Source organism: Hemiscyllium ocellatum, chromosome 17 (genome assembly GCF_020745735.1).
Source record: "Hemiscyllium ocellatum isolate sHemOce1 chromosome 17, sHemOce1.pat.X.cur, whole genome shotgun sequence".
Lineage (NCBI taxonomy): Eukaryota > Metazoa > Chordata > Chondrichthyes > Orectolobiformes > Hemiscylliidae > Hemiscyllium > Hemiscyllium ocellatum.
The window spans coordinates 24,074,691-24,097,073 of NC_083417.1; the positions used below are offsets into that span (position 1 = coordinate 24,074,691).

Consider the following 22,383-nt stretch of genomic DNA (forward strand, 5'->3'; position numbering starts at 1 on the left):
AAACAGACACACAGAAGATGCATATATTCACAACTACACCCAGAAAAAAAATGTACCTTCTTCAACTTGAAACTGAATCCACAAAGGATCCCCATACAGAACACTGCAGTTATTATCTTCTGATTGATTAACATTACAGCACTTGATGATTCCAAAACCATTGATAGGTTGTTGGATGGATACAGCTTTCTGTGCCACCACATGCCAATCGCTAGTTGTACATTCAACATTGATAGTGAAGAGTCCTGGGGTCATGTACCTGTGAGTCACATTGCTAGAAGGCCTTTACAAAACAGCAAAAATAATCCAGTTGAAATCTACAAGTAAAAGCGAGGAGAACCAATTTCTAATGACTAACTTTGATGTAGGCAAATCAATTTTGTCTCTAAGATAAAGATATTTCCTAAGATAAACGCGTTTGAAATGTATTGCTGCCATTGTGTAGTCATTGGTGATGATTCAAAGTTCATTAAAAAGTTTAAATCTGTCATCTCATTAGTTTGCGTTGTCATAGGATTTTGTATTTCACAAAAATATAAATAATCTTTCATAGAATTTAATTCCAGCATTAAAAAAAGTGGCAGATCTATTTTATGAGATATGCTTCTGTACTTTGGAGTCACTGACTGCCAAATAAAGTCTTAGCCATTAAAAACGCCTGCTTCCACTTTTCAATAATATATGCTGCTGGGATTGTTGGCAATGATACACTTTTAACTATTATAATCTGAACTGTACACACACCAGAATAATTGAATGATTTGACCATTTACTACTACTTGCCATGTAAAATCAGAGAAAGTTACATCAATAATATAGGTCTATAGCAGATAGGCAGATAGGGTGGATACATAGGACATGAATTTCTGCTTACATTTCACTTAAGTTGTAGTGCATTCCAGCAGAAAACAGAATTATATTCTGTGGGGGAAATTTACCAACTCTCCAAATCCCAGAGACACCTCCATTATTCTTTGCAAGCACTGATGCAAAAGAGCTTTTGGAAGATTAACAAGTACTTAAGGCTATGTAGTACAGGTGAAGTGGACATTCAGGAGGCCTTTGGAAATGTGTCCCATCAGGGACTCATGATGAACCAAAGGTCAGGAAAATATGAGTCAGAGTTGATTGAGGGAAGGCTACAAAAAGAACAGGTGGGCTTAATGCACATTCTTCAAACACTGTCCCACAATGATCTTTACTGGCATCATTCTTAGTTTAACACCTATCAACTCATGGGATTCAGAATTTTGAGGCATGCTGTTGAAATTGGGACTGACCAAAGTGGGGTGTGTGGCCTATAATGTGGAGGACTGAACAAACAAAAGTATTAACAAGTGAACATTGAGTCGATAAATGGCAAATAAGGTTCAAATAATGAAGAAATTTAGAGCTTTTGGAAAAAGGAAGGTCATGCAAGTCTAACTTCTTGATTTGTTACGAGTCATTTGCTTGTACAGAATTTAAATGTTGCTGACAAAAATAAGTACTTTTATGGAAACTCTTTTGGTACTGAATGTCTTTTTAAACATGGACATTCATTAGCTTTTAAAAATGGCATTTAATGTTCATATTGCAAAATATTTTACTGGAAATACATTGCGCTACTTCAAAAATCCACACATTCTTGATTATACAAAGTGTTAATCATATAGAAATGTGAACAGAGTGACTTTTTTGAATTACACACAAAACAACTTCCATTATTAAATGAAATAATTCCAAATGCTCAAATGGACATCGATAATTTTTTGGCAAAAAACAAAGCTTACAAATATGGTATTTAAAATGAACATAGAACTGAATCATTTATACTATCTTGAATGGATACAGTCTTGTGAATGTCAATCATATCCCAAACAACACCATTCCCAAAAATCAAACCAATATCTACCATTATCACTCCTTGATCACAAGATAGCAAGAAGTGATATAGGCAATAAACAGAAACAGAATCATAAAACCTGAAAACTACATGTGGTCGTTCAATTTTTTAAGTGGAATAAGGTAGCCATTTGTTCTGAGAGGGATGAGAAGTGAATGAAATAGAGACCTAGGAATAATAAATGTTTGTTTTGTTATTAAACCTGAATCTGCAGCATTGAATGATTGTGTTTCAGTGCAAGACTATTTCAACAAAAAACAAAAAGAGTTAACATATGCTGTATCAATCCAGGTGTCATTAATAACATCAGCTGGAATCATAACAATATACACATGAGGGAGAAGGGAACAACTGAACAGCGTGGAAAGATGTGATTAGAAAGAGATGAGTCTTGTACAGCGTATAACCAACCGCAGAGATTAATTGGGCTAACTGAGCTGTTTTGATATAGTAGAGGCAATGCAATTTCAGCTCAATCCTCATCAGGTTGACACCACATTTTTAGTTGTACCTTGTGGTCATCCTGGCATACTCTCCTACATGATTTATCAAACCTGAATTTACTTGGTGGCACTGGTAGAGTGAATAACATGTTGGGCCTTGAGCTTACAGATTGTGGTGGAATACAATTTTTGCTACTGATCTATAGTGTCTCATAGATGCTCATTCTTTTAAAAAAGGTGAGACCTGCTTTGAACCCATGCCAGTTAACATAGAAGCACTGCCCAATAAAATGGAGCATGCCCTCGGAGTAAAGGTGCGACTTCATTTCCACGAGGACTGTGCAGTGTTCACTCCTACAGCCACTGTCTTGGACAGGTACATTTGCCACAGGTAAATTATGGAGGCTCAGCTTGGTACCCTCCTTGTATTGAGTTTCTCTGCCTCTGCTGCAGGCTCAATCTGGCAGTTACCCATTTCAGGACTTAGCAAGCTCAGCAACCAATGGTGTAATGCAGTCACTCTTTTTGATGAGCATGTGTACATTCTGTAATTTGGCTACACAAAATGCTCCTTCCAAGTGGTGTTCATTTTATATCTCTGCCAAAGTTAAATAAAATAAAATACATTGGTACCTGTAGATGATTGGTGGCTGGCATTTGTTGCAAAAAATTGTAGTCAGCCTTTGATTCCATTTGAAAATAACAAAATAAGAATAGAAGTAATTCATTTGGTTCCAACATTCAATAAGGTCATAGCTGACCTTGTGTTCAAATTCCACATTCCTCTCCTCTTGATAACCTTTGATTATTTTGCCAAATAGGAATTTATCCATCTTTATCACAAAACACTTTGAGAATGATGATGAACAACAGATCATTCATGTCATGTGTATCACTTCAGGATTTAGGCAGGAAAAATGTTCAAAATAACAGATGAAAAGGAAGTGTGGCCAGTTGTTGGGGTTGTTTTTTAGTAAATCAAAAGATGAGCAAACTCCAGGATGCCTATACTTGCACCCATTATTCCTGCTAATCTTATTTTCAAGCATTACTCACAGCAGTGGGTTGTAGGGATCAATCACAAAGCCATCGCCAGTGTTAAGTGCGCAGGTGAGGTTTCCAGAATATGGATGTAGCAACCAGTTTGGAGAGATAGTGACATTTTCTAGGATTGAGTATACGTCATCCACCAGCAAACGGAGACCTAAGTAAAATATTATACAAATTTTAAGTCTCATGAAGTAATTAATGCTATGGAGATTGGTTAACAACATGAGAGCATGTCTCATATGTCTTTGAACTTATTTTCAAATGGTCATTCTGTCCACGTTCATAAGGCCATAAGAAATAAGAACAGAATTAGGCCTTTCAGACCATTGAGAACTCCTTCGCTGTTCGATCGTAGCTGATCGTTTTCTCAACCCCATTCTCCTGCCCTCTCCCCATGACCTTTGAATTGACCATAAGGTACAGGAGCAGCCCTATGTTGTTGAGGGTTTTCCATTGATTACAGAAGCAAATTTCAAATGTCTTGATTGAAACAGCAGAAAAATAATTTCATGCAAATATCTAAGATTGAGTGCACTAGTTTCATTTAGTATGATTTAATGCTGCTAGTGTTTTTTTGAAATTGTTGTTGAGAAATTGTGTTGTTGCATCTCCTACCTTCTTTGCAGTGGTAGTCTATGACAAGATAATTGCCTAATCTTGGACAAAGGTTTCCAAAGGTTGCCTGATCGGCTGTAGCTTGGCAAGCCTGTAGCCCATGGCACAGTCCTTAAAGATAAAACTCGAGGTTATATTTGTTTCCTAAAGAAATATGATATTCACCAACTTCCCAAAATGAACGTTCTTCCAATAAATCCACATTATTGTGCAACTATTTTGACTTGGAAAACTATTATTCACAGCAGTGGATTATAGAGATCAAGCACAAAGCCATCTTCCACACACAATGATGTACTGATAGATTTAACCATGATTTACTCAATGCTGTGAAGTAAACAAAAGTCCTTGTCTCTGTTCAGCATCACTGAGTGACTTGCACTAGACTGTTACTGACACAGCACTCAAGGCTAGTCACTTGACTCTGGTCTCAAATAAGGAATAGTTTTTGAAGCAAAAGATCACGAATGAAGAAAAGTCACTTGCAGAACATGAGACAATAAGGAAGGAAACAGATACTGTTCTAATTATCTTCTTAGGATATTAGTACTCAGTTGATATAAAGTACAAACATCCAAAATTTCCATCTATTATTTTAAACAGTCAGAAATATCAGGTAAATAAAAAGACTAGGAAATTTTGAGCAATTCTAATATAGTACGTAATGTCTAGACAGTTATCACAGAACAGTTACCTGCTATTTTATCTTTCACATCAATCCAGCTGCATTCCTGTGACTCAGTTGGAGCTACAATCTCAGAGGAACAGTAAGTGAGAGATTTACGGCCATAAAAGCTACTATCAATTTCAATCACATTGCCAGATGGACACTGCAGTGTGGCATTAAAGTGGTCGCAGGCAAATGCTTGGTCAGACTCTGTGATAAAGACAACACAACTTGAGAAAAACAAAATTCCCATATAGAAAACAGAAGCATCACGTCATTAATTGTCAGCTCAAACCAGCTTTCTTACTACCTTGTGGTGCTTTCTCAACCACTTCACAATTGTACAACTAAAACGCACAATACATTCAAAATAAACATTCTGACATTAATTCATCTCAAATTCAAATTTTTCCAACAATTGCGGTAAAGAATCTCAGAATTCCAGGTTTAGTAAGAGTTTCCAATTTCAGGGAGACCCCTTCAGGGCCACTAAAGTTTTATGCCACCCTATCTGGCCTTTGAAATGTACTAAATTGCTAACAAATTCTAGAAGATACTCAATGGACATAGCTGCTCTCACCTCAATTCCCCATTTCCAGTTGCAGTACTCAGAACAGGTGTTCACTTGAGGAATCTCACATTGATGCACAGAAATCTCATTTCCATATACCTGCTTCGTTTAAACTTCCTATCCCAGGGGTCTTTATCAAAATGGTGCATAATAAGCATACAATGTGAAATGTGCACCTGCTGCCTCTCAAATTAGGGATTTTGATGCATGACAAATTGCATGGCATCATGAAATTTCTTTGTCTCGGTGCCTTAAGCAACATACAGTTAAATACAAAAGGTTGAATAGTAAAAGAGAGTATGTATCAGAAACAAGAGGCTGGATTTTATTGGGATGAGGGGCTGGGCATGGAATAGATTACTTGACGCCCCCAACCCCAGCACCATCCCTCCCTGACCTAGTAATTGTTCAGCACTTTCCAAGGTGAGATGTGGTTGGCCTGCCATGATAATACACAGGGAGTGGCTTTAATTAATGCAGGCTGAGACAGGTCATGTAGCCCTCGAGTATTGCCAATCAGTCTGACTGGCTGGCTGGCAGCTGTCTAGTTCCAGTTGTGCTGGAAGGCAATAGTGGCCATTGCTGGGACTTCAGCAGTTGAGTAAGAAGTGAAGATGGGGGCCAGACTTCAAGGGGATCTTTCATGGACATGGCTGAGAGATGCCAATGAGCAGGAGGAGTGTGTGGAAAAGCTGAGGCATGGGAGTGAGTTCCCCTAAAGCAGATATCTAGCCCAATCTGTTCAAGCTGTTGGCTGCCTGCCTTGCTTCTACTTACCCTCCAGACCAAACATTTGCTGATGTGGGGGAACATTCATTGTTCATTTAAGGGCATTAATAAGTCTAAGGGTAGGTTTTCTTTCTGACGTATAGGTACCCTGCCACCCCACCCCCCCCCACCCCCCAACCCCCCCCCCACCCCACCCCCCCCCCCCCCCACCACCCCCGTAGAATGTGGGACAAGATGGGAAGAGGCAAAAAAGCAGCATTCTGACCATATGCTTTATTTTACATGTACCCCCTCTGCTGTCAAGTATGCCATCAGGAGGCCATATAATTCACTGCAAGTGGATGCTGGAAAGCATCATTAGGATATTTGGAGACAAAGTGAGATTCAGGAACCTAAGAAATAGGAGCAGGAATTTGTTCCCTGAGGTGTGCCCTGCTATTCAATAAGGTGCCACAATGGTTAACACTGCTATCTCACAGCACCAGGGATCTAGGTTCAATTCCACCCTTGGGCCAATATCAATGTGGAGTTTGCACATTCTCCTGATGTCTACATGGGTTTCCTCTGGATGCATCAATTTCCTCCCACATCCAAAGATCTGCAGGTTAGGTGGATTGGCCATACTGTCTAGGGATATGCAGGCTAGCCATGGGATATTAAGGGTTACAGGGATAGGGTAGGGGTAGGTCTGGGTGGGATGCTGTTCAGAGGGTAAGTGTGGATTTGATGGGTTGAATGGCCTGCTTCCGCACTGTAGGGATTCTATGAAGATATGGCTGACCTGTCCCAGGCTTCAACGCTTCTTTCATGACAGCTCATCATAGCCCTAACTCCCAAATATCTCAGATATCTATCTACTGCCTCTTTTATTACTTGCAGCGATCCAGCTTGAAGAATTCTCTGAGATGGAGAAGTTCAAACATTCAATAACCTCTAGGGGAAGAAATTCCTTCACACTTCTGTTTTAATTGTGTCCCCTTATTCAGTAACTATGTCTCTTGTTGCCATTACTAGTGGAAACATCTTCTCGTCATCTACCCTGTGAAACCACTTCAGAACCTTGTATGACACAATATGATCGATAAGTTAAAGACTCCTTGTAAAACTAAAACAAGTTCACAAAAAAACTTTGCAGAAAAGGACCAGAATTTCAACAGAACGCTGGAGAGAAGGAAACTAGGAGATAGATACTAAAGGGATTTTTTGTTTGTGTACAGCACTCTGTTACACTTAACTAGTAATATGTCATACGAACTGTGCTATCCTAGGGTCTACATTAACTGCAGTACTGAGGAAATAGAAAATAAATCTTGCTTACTTAATTCACAAATGAAGTAAAACTCTTGGTTGCAGTTGGTTGTACCCATCCAGAGGTGTCCAGAGTTTTTGAGGATGTAAGCACAGGTCATTGCTGAAGATGACTGATGTTCTGGGGACCAGTTATTATATGTGATGTTGGTACCATCAAGCCAGGCCAGGCCTGTTGTTCAAGAAACATTCATAGACAAAGTTAATATAAGCTTAACGTGTACATTTATTTTTAAAAATTGCACAGATCTTAACATATTATGGTATGCATGATGGTTTACTGACAATTTTGTCATATTGAGCCATAGGTATAAATGCTAAAATGGATAGAATCAAGTAGTAAATTATAACTATTCATTTGTATACATGCTGAGATCATTGCCGTCCTTTTTGTTACTGCAAGCATTCCAATTTTCTATGAACAAACACTGAGGAATTCTGCCTTTAATTCCTGAATCAATGCATGAAAACCAAAAGCGAGTACACTCCAGGCTGAAACCACCTCAGCCTCCCATGCCATTACTTGCAATTTGACAGCATAGCAGCAAAAACTGAAGAGTAGGCAGGGGTACAGGAAGGTAAATGACCCTGCCAGAATTTCCACTAAAATACTCAGGTATTAGTAGGAGCAGAAAGGAAAGCAGAGCCAGTAAATCTTTCTAGGTCTGGGTGGGATGCTCTTCAGAGAATCAGCGTGGACTTCATTGGCCAAATGGCCTGCTTCCGTACTGTAGGGATTCTATCAGGGAGACATTTGACAGCCTTTTTACTGACTTCAAATAGCCTCAAAAACTCCATGTTGTATTCACTTTCTGCCCCGAGGATTTTGAAATTGACTGAACTAAGATTGACATATAACTCTTCTTCTGTCTCTCCATAGGTGCTGTCAGACCTACTGAGTTTCTCCAGCACTTTGATTTCATTTCAGATTTCCAGCATCCATGGTATTTTGCTTTTATTTTAATGGAATATTGTTTGCCAGTTAAAATTAGTGTATTTTTCCTAAATGTTAATACATATTCAACTAATTTTATTCATGTTCAGAAACTATTCAAGTGAATTCGCTGTCAGTGTAACAGATTTCTAAACATTGTACAGAGTGGTTTGGTTGTTGATGAGTAAACCAACTTTTGGCTCTACTGCTGGAAGATTACAAAGATGCTGCCAAAATAAAACCCAAACTGAAGTCTATTTAGGCATCATTATTTGACCTGAGACTCCTACAGCCAAATATTGAGCAAATTGTTAAGTTAGACTATGTTGGTAAAATTTCTGCTTCTTCATTCCTGCACACACAAGAAACATAAAATGATGGGCAAGTGTTAACAGCGTGTGCAAAACCGATGATGCACAACTAATCCATGTCTGTTCCTTCTAGTGCAGGCAGAGCAGTGAGGGAAAGTTTCAGTCCAGGAGTTGTTGCATTGCATGCTAGGAAATCCATTGAGACAATTGGCTGAGGGAAAGCAAGCTACCCAATCCTCTAGCAAATAAAAGATTTTATCTAAACTTGGACCCCTTTAGGCTTGGCTTATAATGTTACTGTATCCGGCCTACTGTCATCAAACCTGGTCTGCATATATCAACAACTAGCTTTAGTCGGATCCCGTGATCAGACATAATGGAGTCAGCTGGTTTTCCAGCAGCTCATTAACACATGCATTTGCCCATTTTCTATCATTTTTCTGCGGCTACACACTCTGAAAATCCCATTGAAACTGGCCATTATCACCTTGGTTTTGACACAGTCAACCAATGGGTTAGCTGGAACTGGTGGAAAACACATAAGTAAATTTTTCTTTAAAATATCCTGATAAGAGGAGGCAATAGCTTGTCACAAGATTGTTAACCCAGAAATTCAGTTAAACAAACTCTGGAATTACGAATCTACAGATGACAATTGAGCCATTGTCGATTGTCGGGAAAATTCATCTGGTTCACAAATGTCCTTCAGAGAAGGAAATCTGCCATTTTCACCAGCTCTAGCCCACATGTGATTCCAGATCCACAGTAATGTGGCTGTCTCTGAATTGCTCGCTGAAATGGTGTAGTAAGCCACTCAGTTGCATCAATCACTACAAAGTCTTAAAAACGTCCTGAGTCTTTTTGTCTTACTGTGGGCTTCTTTCCTTCATGGAATGAGACAGAGGCAGGTATTATGGAAGATGGAAGTGAGTGGCCCAGCTCAACTTGTTGGAGGTGGGAGGCATCCTGTGTGAGTAGGCAGTGCTGAGTGCTTGCAGAGTTAGATGCGGTGAACTGGATGAGAGTGAGTGGGGAAGATGTTGCAGGTATTTCTGAGAGTGGTCATGCTTGATCCTAGCTGGGAACTGGGTACAGTAGCAGAGGCTGAGTGCTTATGAGGAATCAGAGAGAAGATGATGACACTTTCGTTGATAGATTGATGAACGGCATTGACCTTGTTACACTGTTGGGCATCTCTCTGAATAACTGAGACAGATTTAATTCAGTTAGCAACCATGGACCAGGCTAGCACGGTCTGGCCTGTGACCTCTATGCGAGTTCCTCGTGGACCTCAGGACCTAGCTGGCAAAGTAAGACACCACTGTCTGCCATGTTTGAGGCAAATGTAAGCAACCATGCAGGGCAGCTCCAGACTGACAATGCTAATCTACATTTACAATGAACTTTTAAAGCTGGACTGGGTGCAAGGGGTGATGGTGAATTCTAGGACATCCCCTGAGTGGTGAGCCATTCCAAGAATAGAGCATGGTATGATGGTGTGTAAATGGGATATGAGAGATGCCAAAGCAACGTGCCTTCATTGCTCAGTGTGTAGAGTACAGGAATTGGGATGCCATGTTGCAGCTGTACACAACATTGGTGAGGCCACTTTTCGAATGCTGCATTCAATTCTGGTGTTCCTCCCATTAGAAAGATGTTGTTCCAATGTTCCAATGTTACAACACTAGCATCAACTGGATAATGTGGAAAATTGCCCAGGTGTGTCCTGTACATAAAAAGCAGGATAAGTCCAACCCGGCCAATTACTGACCCATCAGTCTACTCTTATCATCAGTAAAGTGATGGAAAGTGTCATCAACAGTGTTATCAAACAGCACCTGCTCAGCAATAACCTGCTTAGTGATGCCCAGTGTAGGATCTGCCAGAGCCAATCAGCTCTTGACCTCATTACAGTCTTGGTTCAAACACGGACAAAAGAGCCGAATTCCATAAATAAGTTGAGAGTGGCAGCCCTTGACATCAACACTGTATTTGACTGAGTGTGGCATCAAGGAGCCCTAGGAATACTGGCATCAATGAGTATCAGGGGGCAAACTCTCCACTTGCTGGAGTCATATCTGATGCATGGGAGGATGGTTGTGATTGTTGAGGTCAGTTTTCTCAACTCCAGGATTTCTCTATCGGAGTTCATTTGGATAGTGTCCTAGGCCCAAACATCTTCAGCTGCTTTACCAATGACCTTCCCTTCATCATTAGGTCAGAAGTGGGAATGTTCACCAGTGATTGCACAATGTTCAGCACCATTTGCGACACCTCTGATTCGGAAGCAGCTCATGTTCAAGTGCAACAAGATGTGGACAACATCCAGGCTTGGGCTGACAAGTGGCAAGTAACATTCATGCCACACAATTGCCAGGCAATGACCATCACCAATAAGAGAAAATCTGACCACCTCTCCTTAGCATTCAATGGTGTTGCCATCACTGAAGCCCCCAACAAACAATACCCTTGGGGATTATCATTGAATAGAAACTCAACTGGACTCACCACATAAACACATGGGCTACAAAAGTAGGTCAGGGTTAAGAATTCTGTGGTGAGTAACTCATCTCCTGATCCTCTAAGGCCTAATCACCATCTACTGGGCACAGGTCAGCAGTGTGATTGAATACTCTCCACTTACCTGGATGGGGTCAGCTTCAACAGCACTTAAGAAGCTTTGTACAGTCTAGGTCAAAGCAGTACGCTTGATTGGCATCACATCCCCAAGCCTCCACTCTCTCCACCACCAATGCTCAGTAGCAGCAGTGTGTACTATTTATAAGATGCACTGTAGAAATTCATGAAAGGTCCTCAGACAGTACCTTTCAACCCCTGACCACTTCCATCTAGAAGGACATGGGCACTGTATCTTCAAGTTCCTCTTCAAGCCACTCACCACTCTGACTTGGAAATAAATCACCATTGCTTCACTGTCACTGCATCAATATCCCTCCCTGTGGGTCTACCTACAGCACATGGACTGCAGCGGTTCAAGAAGGCAGCTCACCACCACCTTCTCAAGGACAACTAGAGATGGGCAATAAGTGCTGGCCCAGTCAGCAATGCCCACATCCCACAGATTTTAAAAAGGGTATTTTTATGTCACTGGAGTCTTTTGGCTGCTGATCTCCAACAGCAGCCTGAAGGCCTTGACTTCAAGTTCAACCTGTTGTTGCATTCCTGAGAGCTCATGCGTATAATTTTTAAAAGTGCATATCCCAGATTAGAACAGATCTGCCTTTGGACTTCTACTGAACTATGTAAGTGGCCGAGGAAGAGGAGAAATGTACACACACTTGTTCCATTAGGCACTACACCCTCAGATCACTCTGAAGTGGTAACAAACTGCATGCGGAGAGAATCTGAACTTCAGGCTAAGATAGGTCACAATAATTATCAGATAAATAAAAAGGAAAGGGACTGAAATAACATTTAACTGTATTAAACATCACATGGACTTCTCCAGAGGGGAATACAAAATATCCATTGTGAGTAAAAGATAGTCAGATGACTGAAGGTGTGTACTGTTTCAAAACTATTCATTGATATAAAATTCACTTAATTTAACTCAGCTGTTACTTTTGTTGATAATGCCACATATTTGAAATCAGCTTGTACCTAGGAACAAAGAATACACGCTACTGTACAGTGACAAAAATGATTGAAAACAATGGAGCAGCCTAGCAGTGTCACCAGTGACAAAGGGAAAACATTGCCTCTACAAATTATAATTTAGGCTCTAGTCAAGATTTACAGAGATGCAGAACTATTCCAGATAATAGTTCCTGATGAAGGGCTCTGGCCCGAAACGTCGAAATTCCTGTTCCTTGGATGCTGCCTGACCTGCTGTGCTTTAACCAGCAACACATTTTCAGCTATTCCAGATAATAACAAGATTAGTTCATTGGAAAAGTTTAGAATATTTAATTAAGGATGAAATGACTAAACATCTGAATGGGAACATTGTTTCCAATTTTAAAAGTGTCAACATGGAATTTTAAATTGAAAGTTTGACAAATCTGACTGATACAGTACTTTGTATAGGTGGCAGGTTTGGAGGATGTGGCCAACACAGTAGATGTAATCCACATTAGGACCTTTTACTATATTAGAGAAGCATTTGCTGTTACATGGACGTCCACAAAGCCTGTGAGAAGGTAGATAGTTGGATTAAAAACTGGCTAAAAAAGAGAAAATGGACTGGAATTAATGTTAGTCTCTCCATTTGTTTGGATGTGATAGGTGATCCCACAGAATTCTGTTCTGGTCATTGTGTACATTCTTGACTTGATATCAGACTAAAGGCAATGATATCCAATTTTACAGACAATATTGTACTGAAATAGAAGGTAAAGTAATTAGTTCTGAAGAATAAATGAAGCTGCCAAGGAATATTGATAAGCTGTGGAAAGCCAAGAAAGAACAAATTGAATTCAATGTCAGTGAATATGTGATGGTATATTTGGGTAAAGAAAATAAAATAGCAATTTTACTTTGAATAGGGAATTAATTATTCAATAAATTTGAAGAAAACAGGATTTGAAGGCTCCACTTCACAAAACCATAAAGTCAGTACCTCAAATCGATAAGATCATTTTTAAAAAGCCAGAATGTTATGTTTTATAGGAAAAAGTCGAGAATAGCTAAGTTGAGATATAATTTTGAATCCACAGCAAACTTTTGTAAAACCAATCTTGGAACAATATGTGCAACTTTGTGCACTACTCTAGAAGGAAAGATGGTGAATCGACAGTGAGGGCACACCAGATATTCACTGGGAAGGTTCAAAGTATCAGGATGTAAAGAAAGATTCGGAAAAATAAAGCTGCTTTCATCAGAATAAAGGAAATTATGAGGTGATTTGATAGATTCATTTCAAATTAAGCAACTGAGTAGGGGGATTGGTTAAGGCAATTCTCTGCTGTAAAACAAGAGGCCATTGATACAATTTTAAACAAGTGAAGAGAAGACTCAATTGAGAGCATGTGCATTAAAAAGAACTTTGTCAGGATTACGCAGCTCTTTATTTAGACTTTTTCCTGCTTTGTTGGTGTTCTGTAATGATGCTGAAAAGAATAACCAAGGAGGCTTCAAGCCAATCCATATCCACAATGATTCCTCCCAGTTGCCATCCATTTTATTTCCCCTTCCCACTCCCTTTCCGACATGACCATCCATGGCCTCCTCCTTTGCCACAGCAAATCAGACCGCAAATTGAAAGAACATCTCACTTTCCACCTGAGCAGCCCACAGCCCAGAGGACTCAACATTGAGTTCTCCAATTTCACCCAACTCCCTTCTCAGCCGCTGCCCCTCCCTTCCATTTCTTTCATCGACCCTTCCTTCTAGCCACCAACTGGATTCATTCCTGCCCATCGACCAACCAGATCGTCCCCTCTACTAGCCCTACCTCACCATCCTGCCATCCCCACCCCTTTCATCTGCAGCTTCCCTTACACCCACCCCAGTCTTGAAGAAGGGTTACACTCAAAATGTTGACTTCTTCACCGTCTGATGCTGTCTGGCTTGCTGTGTTATTCCAGCCTTCTGCCTGGCTACCTGGATTCCAGCATTTGCAGTTTTCTTTTTGCCTCTAATCTATGTCCAAAGCCTGCTCTCAAATCCCTGTTGACATTTCGACGAAGATGCCAAATTGCACAAGCGCAGCTGAGACAACTCAAAAAAATCCAAATTGATCAATAACATTCACAACAAAACAGCTCAGTACATTCCAAAATCAAAGTCAATTTTCTCTGTCTCTCAATATTAACAGACCCTTAAAAAAATTCCAGGATCTAGATCCAGATCCACATCTTCACCAAAAATTAATGAGATTTCTTTCTTGGGCATATCCATGTGTGTAATAGGGTTTGTGGAAATCTGTCCATTAGATTTTGAGATTTCTTTTACTGACAAATAGACTAAAGGGCTAAAACGTTATCTTTTAGACTAATGAAAGAGATTCAGAACAAATGCAGGGAGTTGTGAGTCTGTGGGTTACTAAATTATCACATGATGGAAACAGAGAACATCAGGCAAAACAAAAGCAAAATACTATGGATGCTGAAATCTGAAGTAAAAAAGAAGAATACCAGAAACTCTTGATAGGTCTGACGGCTTGTGTGATGAAAGAGACAGTTAATGTTTCAGGTTACCATTTGGGTAATAAGCTGTCTTTTGGAAATAAAATTCAGCTCAGTTCTATTATTGTATGAGTGATCCACTCGGCAAATCACCTTTTTGACAATGAAGGTGAAAATTATTCCACAAGGTGATATTTACGAATACATTAGATTGACAGTTTAAGGGAAGGTAAACAAACGAATATGTGAACGGGACAGACAGATTAGTTTTAGCGATATTGAAGGTAAACGCTAACATAGATTGTTTTGTATGAACAGCATATGTTTCTGTTATAATTTTTATGTAATTCTATCAGATTAAGTCAAGGCTTTTTCTGGAAGTGAGAACAAAAACTGTTTAAATTTTTAAATATTTGAATTAAAGCATTCACAACTTAAAAGACTCAAATTTGTCAGCTGTATAAGGACTGATAAGTTTTCTCTTTGGAGGAGGGCAAGCAGCGGCGTAGATGAGATATTTTTTGATAGCTATAATGAATACTAATAAGGGTTATATACCAATGAAAATTGTGGCAGAATCAATCGGATAGCTGAACCAGTGAGTGGATACCAATTGGTTAACCATTCTGGGTCACTTAGGAATTTCAGAGCTATATACACTTTCAAGCATATTAGATTCTTCTCACGCATTGACAGATGACAAAAGCCAATGCCTGAACAGATAGGGGCTTGGTATTAAAGTACAGGGAAGTGTACAATTTTGTTCACAGTGTTCAGTTCCAGTCACACTTCTGAAAGGATTTGAATGCATTGGAGAGAACACAAAAGAGATTAGAGAGAATAGAACATAGAAAAGTATAACGTAGAACAGGTCCTTTGACCCAAGATGTTGTGCCAAGGGTTAATCCTAATGTAATATATAATGACTTAACCTACGCACCCCTCAACTCACTGCTATCCATGTGCATGTCCAGCAGTCGCTTAAATGTCCCCAATGACTCTGCTTCCACCACCACAGCTGGCATCACATTCCATGAATTCACAACTCTTTGCGTAAAGAACCTACCTCTGACATCTCCTTTATACCTTCCTCCTAATATCTTCAAACTATGACTCCTCGCACCAGTCAATCCTGCCCTGGGGAAAAGTCTCTGGCTATTAACTCTATCTATTCCACTCATTATCTTGTGTACCCCTCGATCAGGTCTCCTCTCTTCTTCCTTCTCTCCAGAGAGCAAAGTCTGAGCTTATTCAACCTTTCTTCATAAGGCAAGCCCTCCAGTCCAGGCAGCATCCTGGTAAACCTTCTTTGCACCCGCTCCAAAGCCTCTGTATCTTTCCTATAGTAGGGCGACCCGAACTGGACATAATAGTCAAAGTGTAGTCTCACAGGGACTTGTAGAATTGTAGCAAAACCTCATGGCTCTTAAACTCGGTCCCCCTGTTAATGAAAGCCAAAACACCATATGCTTTCTTAACAACCCTATCCACTTGGGTGGCAACTTTGAGGGATCTATGTACTTGAACACCAAGATCGCTCTGTTCCTCCACACTGCCAAGAATCCTGCCTTTAATCCTATATTCAGCATTCGAGTTCGACCGTCCAAAATGCATCACTTTACATTTATCCAGGTTGAACTCTACCTGCCATTTCTCAGCCCAGCTCTGCATCCTGTGTTGCGCTGCAGCCTACAATAGCCCTTTGTACTATCAACGACACGTCCAACCTTTTTGTCATTCACAAATTTTCTCTTTATCCAAGTCATTTATAAAAACTACAAAGAGCAGAGGCCCAAGTACAGAGCCCTGCGGGACCCCACTCAACACTAACCTCCAGGCAGGATACTTTTCATCTATAACCACTCTCTGCCTTCTGTCAGCCAATCAATTCTGAATCCAGATAGCCAAATCTCCCTGTATCCCATACTTCCTGACTTTATGAATGAGCCTACCATGGGGAATCTTATCAAACGCCTTGCTGAAGTCCATGTACACCACATCCACTGCTCAACCTTCTTCGACGTGTCTTGACAATTCCTCAAAGAACTCAATAAGATTTGTGAGGCATGACCTGCCCCTCACAAAGCCATGCTGACTGCCTTTAATCACACTATGCTTTGCCAAATAGTCAAAAATCCTATCCCTCAGAATTCTTTCCAAAATTTTGCTGACCACAGATGTAAGACTGACTGATTTATAATTGCCAGGGATTTCCCTATTACCCTTCTTGAAAAGAGGAACAACATTTGCCTCCTTCCAATCCTCTAGTACAACTCCCATGGAGAGTGAGGAGGCAAATATCCTCCAGCAGCTTAGCAACCTCCTTTCTCCCTTCCCGGAGCAGCCTAGGATAAATTTGGTCTGGTCCTGGAGACTTATCAATCTTAAGGTTTTCCAAAAGCTCCTCAAAGTTTTCATTCACAACAAGGTCCCTTTCCCTGGTGAAAACCGAAGCAAAAAACTCATTTAGGGCTTCCCCTATCTGCTCAGACTCCACATACAAGTTCCCTCCGCTATCCCTGATCAGCCCTACCTTCTCCCTGATCATTCTCTTATTCCTCACGTATGATTAAAATGCCTTTGGGTTCTCCCTTATCCTTCTTGCCAAGCCTTTTTCATGCCCCCTCCTGGCTCTCCTCAGTCCATTTCTGAGCATTTCTGAGAATGATTCCAAGGATGAGAAAGTTCAATTCTTGGGATAGATTGTCAAAGATGGGACTGAGTTCCTTGGAGAGGTAAAGGTTGAGGGGAGATTTGATATTGGTTTTCAAAATCATGAGAGATCTGGCCAGAGTGATAGGGAGAAACTGGTCCCACTCATAAATCAATTGTAAACCAAAAGGCACAATTCAAAGTATTTCGCAAAAGCAAACGAATGTGAGATAAGATAAAAGAACATTTTTGCACAGCGTGTATTCACGTTTGTAATGCAGTCTGGTGGAGGCATTTCAATCAACAAACCATTACCACTCGACGCCTGGAAGAGGAATGCCTCATATTCTGCCTTGGGACACTGCAACCACACGGGCTAAATGTGGATTTCAACAGCGTCCTCATTTCCCCTCCCCCAACATTATTCCAGTCCCAAGCCTCCAACTCGGTATCGCCCACCACACCCGTCCATCACTGCCCCCTCTGACCTACCACATTCTCTCTCACCTTCAGTCACCTATCGCTTTCCCAGCTATCTCCACCCAACATCTCCCCCTCACCAATACACCCCCCGACCCCCACAGCTCCTGCTCCTTGGATGCTGCCTGACTTGTTGTGCTTTTCCAGCACCACCCTCTCATCCGCTGTTTTAATCAAGGTTTTCAAGAGGGTGTGGAATGACTATTTAAATAGAAACAACCAGACAGGAGTTTAGCTTTAAGCGAAAATGCCCACTGAGTGTGTGCAGATCTGACAGGCCAAATAACCTCCTTATGCACCGTAGCAATTCTGTGACCTTAGATCAACTTTGCTAGAAAAATAGTGTTTCATGCTCAAAAAATCAATAACCCAAATCTCAATAAAGTTTGACAGCTTTTACTTCACCCAAATATCAACAACAGGATTTTTATTGATATTGATGTGTTCCTGTTTTAGAACCATATCTGATATCGGGTGTTTTTATGCACTGAGTGATAGTTAGGAACTTCCATGATTTCCCTGTTTTAAACTAACCCTTTTTTATGTTCTTGTGTATCTCTCAGTTGCACGTGAGTGAAAATTCATTATCCCAATAACTCAACCTGCGGCAAAACATGGGCGGCACGGTGGCACAGTGGTTAGCACTGCTGCCTCACAGCGCCTGAGACCCGGGTTCAATTCCCAACTCAGGCGACTGACTGTGTGGGGTTTGCACGTTCTCCCCATGTCTGCGTGGGTTTCCTCCGGGTGCTCCGGTTTCCTCCCACAGTCCAAAGATGTGCGGGTCAGGTGAATTAGCCATGCTAAATTGCCCGTAGTGTTAGGTAAGGGGTAAATGTAGGGGTATGGGTGGGTTGCGCTTCGGCGGGTCGGTGTGGACTTGTTGGGCCGAAGGGCCTGTTTCCACACTGTAAGTAATCTAATCTAATCTAAAAAATAAGCAAGTGATAGAATATTTCACGTGCAAAGTTTGACTAGTCAGATCAGAAGCAGGGAGCAGTGCAGGTCAGCTGATTATGCAATTGCATCACAGTAGAAACATAAGAATTCCTAAACCTTGTCTCCATCAATCTTGAAATAAGAATCTTTGAGCAATGCAGCACTATCAGAGATATTGCCTCAATACTGACACTTTGAGACCTTCTGGAGAGACACATAATGGTGTATGTGAATACCATTTTCTGTCATCTCATTCATGAGATAATTTATCTGTACCTGTTTCCAGCAGCAAAATTCAGTCAGATATAACATTAATTTCACCACAATTGGCATCAGCAGTAGAGCACGGAATCTTAACTCACAAACTAAAACCAACAGAAGTATACCATGATTCAAAGATGCTCACCAAATGGGAAGAAAAGACAAATATTCTGTATAAACATCGTAAAAGTAATTTTAAAAAAATGATTTGTTAGTTGTCTTTCTAAGCCTCTCCCATTGGGACAAACACAAGCAGCAGGTGCACAGGAACATGTTAGTTTGCAAGTTCCCTTCTAAGTCACAGACCATTTTTACTTGAAAATTTATTGTTGGTCTCTCATCATTGTCTTGTCAAAGTCCTGGGACTCCCTACATGACAGCACCATGGGAGAACCTGCACCCTCCTGCTGTAATAGTTCAAGGCAATGAGCCTCCACCATACACTCCAGAGCAACTAGGATTGAGAAATAAATATTGCAAGAAATATTGAAACAATTAACTTTAAAACAAAACATCTCTGAAAGAATTCCTTGAGGTAGTAACCTAAGCCCACCCATCTCTGGATCACAGAATCATACTGTACAGGAGAGGTCATTCAGCCCCTTAATTCTCTACTGCCAAAAATATACTACTAACTGCACTAGTCCCTGCACTAGGCCTTGAATGTTATGGGTCTCCAAGTGCTCGTCTAGGTACTTTGTAAAGGTTGCGACATTTGCTGTCTCAACTAACCTTCCAGGCAGATCCCCACCATCCTCTGGGCTAAATGATCTTTCCTCAAATCCCTTACAAACTCATCTGCCTTTAAGTTTAAAATTACCCCCCCCCCCACCTTTATTGACCCCTCCACTCAGGGGAACAGGTGCTTTCTATTCAATCTATCCATGCTACTCACAATTCTTTATTCTTCCATTAGGTTGACCCTCAACCATCGTTCCTCTAAACATAACAACTCAAGCCCTTCTAGCCTTCTCTCACAGCTGAAACACTCCATCCCTGGCAGCATCCTGATGAATCTCCTTTGCACCCCCTCCAATGTAACTATATCCTTCCTGTAGTGTGGTGACCAGAACTGAGCACAGCATCCCAACCATGACCTAATCAAAATTCTGCACAGTTGAAAGATGACCTGCCCACGAAAGTCAGAGAGTCGTAGAGCAGTACAGCACAGAAACAGATCCTTTTGTCCAACTTGCTAATGCTGACTGGATATGCTAATTTAAATTAGTCCCATTTGCCTGCATTTGGCCCATATTCCTCTAAACTTTTCCTATTCATGTACCCATCCAGATGCCTTTTAAATGTTCTAATTGCACTTGCCTCCATCACTTCTTCTGGCTGCTCTTTCCATACGCGCACCATCCTTTGCATGAAAAATTGCCCTTTGGGTCTCTTTTAAATCTTTCCCCTCTCACCTTAAAACTATATCTTCTAGGTATGGACTCTCCTATCCTGAAAAAAATGACATTGTCTATTTACCCTATACATGTCCTTCATCATCTTATAAACCTCTAGAAGGTCACCCCTCAGCCACCGACACTCCCAGGAAAATAGCCCCAGCCTATTCGGCCTCTCCCTATAGATCAAATACTCCAAACCCAGCAACATCCTTGAAAATCCTTTCTGCACCCTCACAAGTTCAACATCTTTCCTATAGCAGGGAGATCAGAACTGAATGCAGTATTTTAAAAGTGGCCTAACCAATGTTGTGTACAACTGCAAAATGACCTTCCACTTATTCTCTTATAATCTATGCTAACCATCTTTAGCTGCTTCATCAAAGACCTCATCTCCATCATGAGGTCAGAATTGGAGATGCTCATGCATGCTCACTGTGACTCCTCACACACTGAAATGGTCTACATTCAAATGCAACAAGACCCTGAGCTGACAACTGACAACATTTGTGTCATGTTAGTTTCAGACAATGGCCATCTCTATCGAAAGAGAATCTAACCATCACCCTTTCACATTCAATGGAATTACTATCATCGAATCCCTCACTATCACCATCATCAAGCATATTATTCACTAGAAACTGAACTTTACCAGTCATATACTACTAAGATGATAAAAGTAGTCAGAGGCTAGGAATCCTGCACTGAGTAACTCACCTCCTGACTCCCTAAAGCCTGTCCACCATCTAGAAGACACAATTCGGGAATGCGATTGAATACTCCCCACTTGCCTTGATGAGTGCAGCTCCAACAACACTCAAGAGGCTTGACAGTATCCAGGACAAAGCAGCTTAGATTGGCACCACATCCAGAAACATTCAGTCACTTTACCACCAATGCTTAGTAACAGCAGTGTGTCTTATCTACAAACTGCACTGCAGAAATGCACCAATGCTCTGAGGATAGCAGCTTTCAAACCCACAACCACTAACATCTAGAAAGACAGGAACAGTAGATAGATGGGAGCACCATTCAGTGCACAATCCCCCTCCCCACCAACAAAACCATGCTCCATCATGATCTGGACAAATATAAGCTTTTTTCAGTATTGCTCTATCAAACCCATGGAACATTCTTCCTGAAACAGTATTGTGGGTCTTCCTAGAGAATGTGGACTGCAGCAGCTCAAGAATTATTTCACCATTATTTTCTCAAGGAAACTAGGTTTGGGCAATAAATGTTGGCCGAACCAATGACATCCACGTCCTGTGATTTCTTTTAAAAACAATGTTACTGGTCAACATCTTAATGAATGGAAATATAATGAGGTTCATTTCATTTCTTTGTTCTGAACGTTTCATCAGGACAAATCCTCATTTTCCCATTTGTGGAAATTACATTTTTATTAACGATTACAAGCATTTGGAGTTAGGTAGTGCCATGGGTGATTTGTACTCTTGTACTTTCACCTTATGTACCTGGAGCCAATGCTTTCAGCTCAAACAACATCTTGCTTACTTTGAATAAAAGTTTTCAATGAAAGACTACTGTTTAATCCTTGCCAACTTGAATGATTGAAATCAAGTCTTCCCACTTAAACTAGCAAAGATTTTCATTATTATTTTTTGAATTTATGTTTGTACTTTTGCTTAATGCAATAATTATATAAAGAATCTACTAAATGATAACAAGCAATCAGTGGAAACAAATATTGATAAAAAGCAACCAGAGATAATAGGTCTACGCATATATTTATAACGACTGACAAATTTAAGGATAGGATGATATTTCAAATTTAGATTTGGATTGCATAAGGATGAAAGACTCAAAATGCAAGTACGTAGTTCAAATTTTCAAAAACTAGTTTTAGTTACCTGCTTATGGTCAATGAAATAAATCCCTTGCACACCAGGAGTGACAGGTTCTTTGTGATGCACTACAGCAAAACATTAAGCTTTATTTGGCAATCCCATTATTGTATAAGGTAATGATTTAGAAAGATCTAATGCTGAAGTTGCATTCAGCTCCACTGAATTTGATGATGTCTCATTCTTT

At 40.5% G+C, this 22,383-nt stretch overlaps 1 protein-coding gene across 1 annotated transcript in view; it reads right to left on the reverse strand.

Moving 5' to 3' along the window:
• Positions 1-22,383, reverse strand: part of LOC132824058 (polycystin-1-like protein 2) — a 152,187-nt gene that overhangs the window by 125,594 nt on the left and 4,210 nt on the right. The window contains exons 3-7 of the mRNA XM_060838324.1: positions 7,279-7,440; positions 4,688-4,870; positions 3,994-4,104; positions 3,385-3,532; positions 57-283 (exon numbers count right to left, since the gene is read on the reverse strand). Coding sequence (XP_060694307.1) covers positions 57-283; positions 3,385-3,532; positions 3,994-4,104; positions 4,688-4,870; positions 7,279-7,440 — 831 coding nt within the window. The remainder of the gene's footprint in view (positions 1-56; positions 284-3,384; positions 3,533-3,993; positions 4,105-4,687; positions 4,871-7,278; positions 7,441-22,383) is intronic.